Raw genomic sequence first — 9,444 nt, 5'->3', positions numbered from 1 at the left:
ATAGTAATTCTGTATCCATTAAATAATAAATCCTCATTCCTCCCTGTTCCCAGCTTCTAAGTAACCTCTTCTATATTCTGTTCTGTTCTTCTTTTTTAATATGTGTGCTGCCGAAGTGAGCACTTACTTTCTTTAAGCAAATCTCAGAACTGTGTGAGACCGTTCTGTTTTCTTTTTTCCTTTTTTTTTTTTTTGAGATAGGGTCTTCTGTCGCCCAGGCTGGAGTGCAGTGGTGTGATCATGACTCACTGCAGCTTCTGCCTCCTGGGCTCAAGCAATTTTCCCACCTCAGCCTCCCGAGTAGCTAGGACCACAGGCGTGTGGCACCGCACCTGGCTAACTTTGGTATGTTTAGTAGAGACAGGGTTTTGCCATGTTGCCTAGGATGGTCTCAGACTCCTGGCCTCAAGTAATCCACCCTCCTTGGCCTCAGAAAGTGCTGGGATTATAGATATGAGCCACCATCCCTGGCCCTGTTTTCTGTTTCTATTTGTCTGTTTTAGATATCTCATATAAGTGAAATCATGTAATATTTGACCTTTTGTTTCTAACTTACTTCACTTAGCGTAATGTTTCAAGGTTCATCCATATTGTGACATGGGTCAGAATTTCATTCCTTTTTAAGGCTAATATTCCATTGTACATATATGTGGCATTTTGTTTACTCATCAGTGGGCACTTGGAATTATCTGGAAGTTGTAGACTTAATACTTGATTCCCTTAAGTTCTTCAACATGCTTCCCCTTAAAGGAGGCTACACTTTTACATGACCATAATACTATTATCAATCTTGATAAGGTCAATAATTTTATATTATCTAATACTCAGCCCATATTCTGAAAGTGATTAGATATTAAGTAGCTGTTACTGAGCACTAGGGCCATGATTGAGTTTAATGGTAAGATAATAAAGATCTGAGGCTGGGTGCGGTGGCTCATGCCTGTAATCCGAGCACTTTGGGAGGCCATGGCAGGTGGGTCACGAGGTCAAGAGACGGAGACCATCCTGGCCAGCATGGTGAAACCCCATCTCTACTAAAAATGCAAAAATTAGCTGGGTGTAGTGGTGCCCTGTAGCCCCAACTACTTGGGAGGCTGAGGCAGGAGAATCACTTCATCCCGGGAAGTGGAGGTTGTAGTGAGCCAAGATTGCACCACTGCACTCCAGCCTGGTGACAGAGCGAGACTAAGTCTCAAAAAAAAAAAGAAAAGAAAAATCTGATAGTGTTGGTGTTTGTCCTGGAAGTTTCGTTTGTATAGGTTTTTTGCAAAAGTATGTGTAAATCAAGGTATGCATTTTAAAAAAAACTTTTAGTTTATAATGCTCGTTTTCCTGAGGAAGAGTGTTTTGCAAGGGTGTTTAGCTTATTTTCCTTACCACAGACTTTCCGTCTTGCAATTAGGAATGTATCATAGGTATACATTTTTCACTGGGGAAAGTTAAATTGACTGATAACAATTTAGGAAATACAGGGAGAACACTGCAAGTAAAACCTGGATGGAAGGCTTCCTATAATCAGTATCTCTTGGGGTCAGGGCTGTGACTGTTGTTTGGTCTTCTTTTATTTTTATTTTTATATACTTTTTGAGACAGGGTCTTACTCTGTCACCTAGACTGAGTACAGTCACATAACCATGACTCACTGCAGCCTCAACCTCCAGGGCTCAAGTGATCATTCTGCCTCAGCCTTCAAGTAGTTGGGGTGACAGGAGTGTACCACCACACTTGGCTAATTCTTAAATTTTTAGTAGAGACCAGAGTCTCATTTTGTTGCCTAGGTTGGTCTTGAACTCCTGGCCTGAAGCAATCTTCCTGCCTTGACCTCCCGACCTCCCAAAGTGCTGAGGTTATAGGTGTGAGCCACCACACCTAGCCTTATCTTTTTTTCTTTTTTCTTTTCTTTTTTTTTTTTGAGACGGAGTCTTGCTCTGTCGCCCAGGCTGGAGTGCAGTGGCCAGATCTCGGCTCACTGCAAGCTTTACCTCCTGGGTTTACGCCATTCTCCTGCCTCAGCCTCCCGAATAGCTGGGACTACAGGCGCCTGCCACCTCGCCCGGCTAGTTTTTTGTATTTTTTAGTAGAGACAGGGTTTCACTGTGTTAGCCAGGATGGTCTCGATCTCCTGACCTCGTGATCCGCCCGTCTCGGCCTCCCAAAGTGCTGGGATTACAGGCTTGAGCCCCACTGCGCCCGGCCTTCTCTTTTCTTTTTTCCTTTTTTTTTTTTTGAGACGGAGTCTCACTCTGTCACCCAGGCTGGAGTGCAATGGCAGGATCTCAGCTTACTGCAGCCTCCGCCTCCTGGGTTCAAGCAATTCTCCTGCCTCAGCCTCCTTAGTAGCTGGGATTACAGGCACCTGCCACCACGCCCAGCTAATTTTTTGTATTTTTAGTAGAGATAGGGTTTCACTATGTTGGCCAGGCTGTTCTTGAACTCTTGACCTCAGGCAGTCCACCCACCTCAGCCTCCCAGAATGCTGGGATTACAGGTGTGAGTCACTGCCCCCAGCCCTTTTTTTCTTTTTTTTTTCTTTGAGAGGGAGTCTTGCTCTGTCGCCCAGGCTAGAGTGCAGTGGTGTGGTACGATCTCACCTCACTGCACCCTCCTCCTCCCGGGTTCAAGCAGTTCTCCGCTTCAGCCTCCTGAGTAGCTGGGATTGCAGGTGTGCACCACCACACCTGGCTAATTTTTGTATTTTTGGTAGAGACAGGGGTTCACCATGTTGGCCAGGCTGGTCTGGAACTCCTGACCTTGTGATCTACCTGCCTTGGCCTCCCACTCCCAAAGTGCTGGGATTACAGGTGTGAGCCACCGTGCCTAGCCACCCAGCCTGACCTTTATTTATTTATTTATTTATTTATTTAGAGAAGGAGTCTGTTGCCCAGGCTAGAGTGCAGTGGGGCATCTCAGCTCACTGCAAGCTCCGCCTCCCGGGTTCACCCCATTCTCCTGCCTCAGCCTCCCGAGTAGCTGGGACTACAGGTGCCTGCCACCACGCCGGCTAATTTTTTTTTTGTATTTTTAGTAGAGGCGGTGTTTCACCATGTTAGCCAGGATGATCTCGATCTCCTGACCTCGTGATCCACCCACCTCGGCCTCCCAAAGTGCTGAGATTACAGGCATGAGCCACCATGCCCGGCCATCAGCCTGATCTTTTAAATAAAATTGCTGTGTGTGTTTTTGTGTGTGTCTGTAGGTAGGTAGCTATAGCTGTTTTCCTCCTTAATTTATGGGTGAGTTTAGAGAATGTGCCCAAGAGTAGAATGCTGCTCATTCATTCTGAATTCATAGGTAACTTTTCGAAACATTGTTTTCTTTTTTGCTTTATTTGGTATGAATGATACTATAAAAAGTTGTGGGTCACTGACTCTGAAGAAAATTAGTGGGTTTTTTTTGTTTTTTTTTTTTTTTAGCCCAGGAAATAACACTTGAAAGATAAGGACCAATAACTTGGTCCTTTGGCTAATATGCTTAAGTGACTGAATTAGATAGAGGTCTTTGTAATCCTCTTGGAAGTGATCCCGGCAATCTGTTTCCTATAAGTACCTTCCCTACAAAAAAGACTGGGCTCGGTGGTTCACATCTGTAATCCCAGCACTTTGAGAGGCTGAGGTGGTGGATCACCTGCGGTCAGTTGTTCGAGAGACCAGCCTGGCGAACATGGTGAAACACTGTCTCTACTAAAAATACAAAAATTAGCCAGGCATAGTGTTGTGTGCCTGTAATCTTAGCTACTCGAGAGACTGAGGCATGAGAATCGCTTGAACCTGGGAGGCGGAGGTTGCAGTGAGCCAAGATCACGCCACTCCACTCCAGCCTGGGCAACAGAGCAAGACTCTGTCTCAAATAAATAAATAAATATAAAATAAAAAATGAAGGACTTTGCTTTTGGTAGTGATGTGTATAAAATATTTAAACAGAAGTAAAAGCAAACTAATGGAAGTGTCTTAGACATGGATGCTGAGTGGAGAATGGTTAAGTCAATCAGTTGTCCCAGCTTTCATCTCTGGTGTCCTCCATATTGATTAGATATGAATGCTCTACCCTTCTGTAGCATTCCTGGGAGATGGTCGGGAAGAAGAAGGGAGTCTCAGGCCAGAAGGATGGTGGCCAGACGGAATCCAACGAGGAAGGCAAAGAAAATCGAGACCGGGACAGAGACTATAGTCGGCGACGTGGTGGGCCACCAAGACGGGGGAGAGGTGCCAGCCGTGGACGAGAGTGTATGCATGGGGCTTTATCAAAACCAGCTGTGGGTCAGTAATGTCTAGACTCTAGGGATGTGCCAGGGCCCTGCTAGGCAGGACCCAAGAACCATTATATTATCCTTTTGCCTTTCTTGCCATCATCTCTTCTGAGACCTTGACATCTCTTGCATGTAGCCTTTTGTACCAACAGCCACCAGTCTGGCATGAGATTACCCTGTAGTCATTTGTAAAGTTAAATTTGACGTGCAGCTCTCCGTTAAGGCACATTACCATTCCCCGAGTAACATGTTCCCATCCTTCGAGCTCATTTTCTCTTCATTGTTTTTTTAATTCCCAATACCATATTACATACTATTTATATATTTGTATATATCTTGTTGACTGTGCTCTGGCCATCTGTGGTTTGGTTTTTCTGTTTGTTTGTTTGTTTTGTTTTTTAATTTTTATTTTTATTTCAGTTCGAGGTCAGGAAAATGGATTGGATGGCACCAAGAGTGGAGGGCCTTCTGGAAGAGGAACAGAAAGAGGCAGAAGGGGCCGTGGCCGAGGCAGAGGTGATTGGTTTGTAGGGGGATGGATACTGGGGGCAGGTTACTCTTTATTCATTAGCGGTCTGCTTTACTTTTTATTGTTAGAGGTAGTTTCACTCTCACCCAGGCCGGAGTGCAGTGGCCCAGTCATAGCTCACTGCAGCCTCAGACTCCTGCGCTCAAATGATCCTCCTGCCTCAGCCTCCCTAGTAGCTAAGACTACAGGTGGCTGCCAATATGCCTTTTTTTTTTTTTTGAGACGGAGTCTCGCACTGTAACCCAGGCTGGAGTACAGTGGCACGATCTCAGCTCACTGCAAACTCCACCTCCCAGGTTCACACCATTCTCCTGCCTTAGCCTCCTGAGTAACTGGGACTATAGGCACCCGCCACCACGCCTAGCTAATTTTTTTTTTTTTTTTTTTTTTTTTGAGACGGAGTCTCGCTCTGTCGCCCAGGCTGGAGTGCAGTGGCCAGATCTCGGCTTACTGCAAGCTCCGCCTCCCGGGTTCACGCCATTCTCCTGCCTCAGCCTCCCGAGTAGCTGGGACTACAGGCGCCCACCACCTCGCCTGTCTAGTTTTTTGTATTTTTTAGTAGAGACGGGGTTTCACCGTGTTAGCCAGGATGGTCTCGATCTCCTGACCTCGTGATCCGCCCATCTCGGCCTCCCAAAGTGCTGGGATTACAGGCTTGAGCCACCGCGCCCGGCCCAATTTTTTGTATTTTTAGAAGAGACAGGGTTTCACAGTGTTAGCAAGGATGGTCTCGATCAAGGTGGTCTCAATCTCCTGACCTCGTGATCCGCCCGCGTCGACCTCTTAAAGTACTGGGATTACAGGCATGAGCCACCGCGCCCAGCCACTTTTTTTTTTGAGACAGAGTCTCACTCTGTTGCCTAGGCTGGAGTGCGGTGACTCCATCTTGACTCACTGCAGCCTCTACCTTTAGTAGAGACGAGGTTTCACCATGTTGCCCAGGCTGGTGTTGAACTCCTGACCTCAGGTGATCCACTTGCCTCAGCCTACCAAAGTACTGGGATTACAGGTGTGAGCCAGTATGCCTGGCCCACCTGGCTTAATTTTTGGCTCACTGCAACCTTTGCCTCCCGGCTTCAAGCGATTCTCCTGCCTCAGTCTCCCGAGTAGCTGGAATTACAAGTGTGCACCACTATGCCTAGCTAATTTTTGTATTTTTAGTAGAGACGCAGTTTCACCACATTGGCCAGGCTGGTCTTGAACTCCTGACCTCAAGTGATGTGCCCGCCTCGCTAATTTTTAAATGCTTCTGTGGAGATGGAGTCTTAATGTCTTGCCCAGGGTGGTCTCAAACTCCTGGCTTCAAGAGCTCTTCCTGCTTGGCCTCTCAGAGTGCTGAGGTTATAGGTGTGAGACACAGCACTTGGCTCCAGGGTCTTCTTTGTTTAAAAGCAAATTAACATGAAGTCTAGTTAATTATTGAAGTCTCATGCATATATTAGAGGTTGCAGAAGGGGAGAGTGAGAAAGAAGGTAGATGTCATTTCCTCTAGTCTTTATTGCTAGTATTGTATTTGCTTGAGGACGTGGTAGTCTGAGCAGCAAAAGAACAATCTCTCTGACGTGTCCTCCTTTATTACTCTATTAGTAGTCCTACTCTATTACTGATATGTAACATGGGACAGAGAGAAAGAACATCTGATAGTATCAACCACGTTTTATTCCTGAGCTGCCTCAGCTGGCAAGGTAGTTTTTTGTATTTTTGAGGCAAGGTTTCACTGTCACCCAGGCTGGACTGCAGTGGTGTGGTCTCAGCTCATTGCAACCTCTGCTTCCTGGGCTCAAGTGATCCTCCTGCCTTAGCACCCCAAGGAGCTGAGACGATAAGCGTGTGCTACCACACTTGGCAAATTTTTGTACTTTTTGTAGAGATAGTGTTTTGCTCTATTGCCTAGGCTGGTCTCGAACTTTTGGATGCAAGCAATCCACCCGCCCTCAGCCTTTCTTTTTTTTTTTTTTTTTTTGAGACGGAGTCTCTCTCTGTCGCCCAGGCTGGGGTGCAGTGGCGTGATCTCAGCTCACTGCAAGTTCCGCTTCCCGGGTTCACGCCAGTGTCCTGCCTCAGCCTCCCAAGTAGCTGGGACTACAGGCGCCCACCACCTCGCCCGGCTAGGTTTTTGTTTTTTTTTTTTTTTTTTTTTTTTTTTTAGTAGAGTCGGGGTTTCACCGTGTTAGCCAGGATGGTCTCGATCTCCTGACCTCGTGATCCGCCCGTCTCGGCCTCCCAAAGTGCTGGGATTACAGGCTTGAGCCACCGTGCCTGGCCCGCCCTCAGCCTTTCAAAGTGCTGGGATTACCACCATAAGCCACTGTGCCTGCCTGGCAAGGAAGTTTTATATCAACTTTTAAGATACATTTCTCTTCTCTTTTTGTCATTCTTTAGGTGGCTCTGGTAGGCGAGGAGGAAGGTTTTCTGCTCAAGGAATGGGGTAAGTTCCATGATCTAATGTCTTAATTTTTTTTCCCTTAAAAATTACTGTAGGCAGCCTTAACCAGAATGATCAGAATGATTTCTAGACTATATGGTAAAAAAGATGTGAGGACTTAGGACTCATTTCTTAGGGATAAACCTTTACCACCTGGATCATTACCTATATTTTATATATCTTTATTTGAATCAATACACCTGTTATTTTCTCAGAATGTCTTAGACATATGTTGAGATTATACCATGAAATTTTGGGTAGAGTGATAAGTGAGAAAAAGTAGGTAACACACAGGATTATAGAATGGGGCCATGATAGATTTGTACTAGAAAGGATGCAGTCAAGATTTTGATTCTTTGAGTTAATATTTGCCAAAGCTGCTTAGAGGTCAAAGACTCTAAGTTTTATTTTTTCCAGAACCTTTAACCCAGCTGATTATGCAGAGCCAGCCAATACTGATGATAACTATGGCAATAGTAGCGGCAATACGTGGAACAACACTGGCCACTTTGAACCAGATGATGGGACGAGTGAGTGACCATTTATCATTCATTTCTTGTCTCGGGGAATCTAAGGAAATAGTTTTTTTGTGGTTATAGTTACATTAAAATGTGGAGGAATAGTATTTGGTTATGGAGATAGGGTGAGAAAGGGCTGGCAATTGTATTACTAGGTGTACTGTTTATGTAACGTGCATATGGGCACATTACGCATGCTATTTCAGTTAATGCTGCTTTATATTGTATGAAATAGTCGTTATTTATCATCACTTTCCAGATGACAAAACTAAGGCTGAAAGAGAGGTTATAAATTTGCTAGCATTTGAACTCAGTGTTGTTTGACCCTGAAAGTCCATGCCCTTTCAATTATACTATGTCATGCTATTAGGTCCAAGTGTATTTTCTAGTGTTTATGTTAGGGTAGCTTTGCCTTTTGAAAAGATAGCCAGAATTAATTAATCAAGCCACTGCTTGTAAAGATGAACAAGGCCCAGAATCAAAGTCCACACTATCCATTTATTTGTTTTCTGTTACTGAGATAAGAATATCCTTTTTTTCTCTTTATTTTTGGGACACATCAGTATATGAACAAAAAGATTTTGAAATCTCTCTAGTCTTTCTGGTGCCCCGTTGAACAGCCTTCTTGGTGTCATGGAGTATTCAGGATTGGAATAAGATTACTTTTTTGTTAGCTGACTTTAGTGCCTGTGTCTGGGCTGGATATAAATGTTTAAGGAGGCCGGGCGAGGTGGCTCACGCCTGTAATCCCAGCACTTTGGGAGGCTGAGGCGGGCGGATTACAAGGTCAGGAGATCGAGACCACGGTGAAACCCCATCTCTAAAAATACAAAAAATTAACTGGGCGCGGTGGCGGGTGCCTGTAGTCCCAGCTACTCAGGAGGCTGAGTTAGGAGAATGGCGTGAACCCGGGAGGCAGAGCTTGCAGTGAGCCGAGATCGTGCCACTGCACTCCAGCCTGGGCGACAGAGCGAGACTCCGTCTCAAAAAAAAAAAAAATGTTTAAGGATATGTTAAGCTGTCATATACACCTAAGATGTGTTTGGGGGTGGATACGTGTGCCACTTTTAATAAGAGCAGTTCATTTTAGTAAGAAAACTCTGGTGTACTTTCTTGAACAGCTGCCTTATTCTGGCTGAGCTAACACATGAGAGCCTAAGGCTTTTTTTCCTCTTACAAAGGGGGATGAGTAGGGCCTGAAATAGGCTCTTTGACTCCTTCCCTGTTTAAATTTGCCTTGTCGCTTTTCTCAGATACGTGATCTCTGGGCCTTTAGGAGAGCCTTTGGCACAAATAGCTTCTCACCTTTTTCCTACAGTATATTATTCCTGAGACTCTGAATGTTGTCTGCTTTTTGTTCGCCAAGTTGCTATCTTATAAATTCATTTTTAACATATTTCATGGGTGGAGGCTGAAGTTGAATTATAGGTATCTTTGAATTTCTGCATTGTTTAGTTATAAAATGTCCTGTTATAGTTTAACTTACTATACTTTGGAGACATTAGAACTGCTCTTCATTCATCTATTGATGGCTTTGTAGAGGCAGTAGTAGCAGTCTATAACAAATAAGTTACTGTTTTTGAGCTCTAGCTTATTCCTGGGTATTTGGCTTTTTATCTTTGGCAGGTAAGATGGCGGAAGTTGAAAAGTTTGTTTTTAGTTGTAAATGGAAATTCAGGCATCGGGTCCCAGTCCTTAGCCTTAACTGTCTTCAGTAAGGATCTGG

The 9,444-nt window shown here is 44.8% G+C and overlaps 1 protein-coding gene across 20 annotated transcripts in view; it reads left to right on the top strand.

Annotated features, from left to right (window-relative positions):
* The first annotated feature begins 3,903 nt into the window (after window positions 1-3,903).
* Window positions 3,904-9,444, top strand: part of LOC116269741 (ubiquitin-associated protein 2-like) — a 38,625-nt gene continuing 33,084 nt past the window's right edge. For 6 of the 20 annotated variants that reach the window (XR_004177478.1, XR_004177477.1, XR_004177475.1 and 3 more), the window contains exons 1-4: window positions 3,909-4,256; window positions 4,667-4,762; window positions 7,158-7,203; window positions 7,618-7,730. Coding sequence is in view for 14 of the 20 variants with exons in the window: in XM_031653324.1 (XP_031509184.1) it covers window positions 4,067-4,256; window positions 4,667-4,762; window positions 7,158-7,203; window positions 7,618-7,730 (445 nt within the window). In the remaining 6 variants the exon portion in view is untranslated. Of the gene's footprint in view, window positions 4,257-4,666; window positions 4,763-7,157; window positions 7,204-7,617; window positions 7,731-9,444 lie in introns of all 20 variants that reach the window. The other 14 variants (XR_004177480.1, XR_004177479.1, XM_031653329.1 and 11 more) reach the window with 7 other exon arrangements.

This window comes from Papio anubis, chromosome 1, assembly GCF_008728515.1.
Source record: "Papio anubis isolate 15944 chromosome 1, Panubis1.0, whole genome shotgun sequence".
Classification (NCBI taxonomy): domain Eukaryota; kingdom Metazoa; phylum Chordata; class Mammalia; order Primates; family Cercopithecidae; genus Papio; species Papio anubis.
The sequence above is the reverse complement of the archived record's forward strand: the minus strand, read 5'-3'. Positions and strand labels throughout refer to the sequence as shown.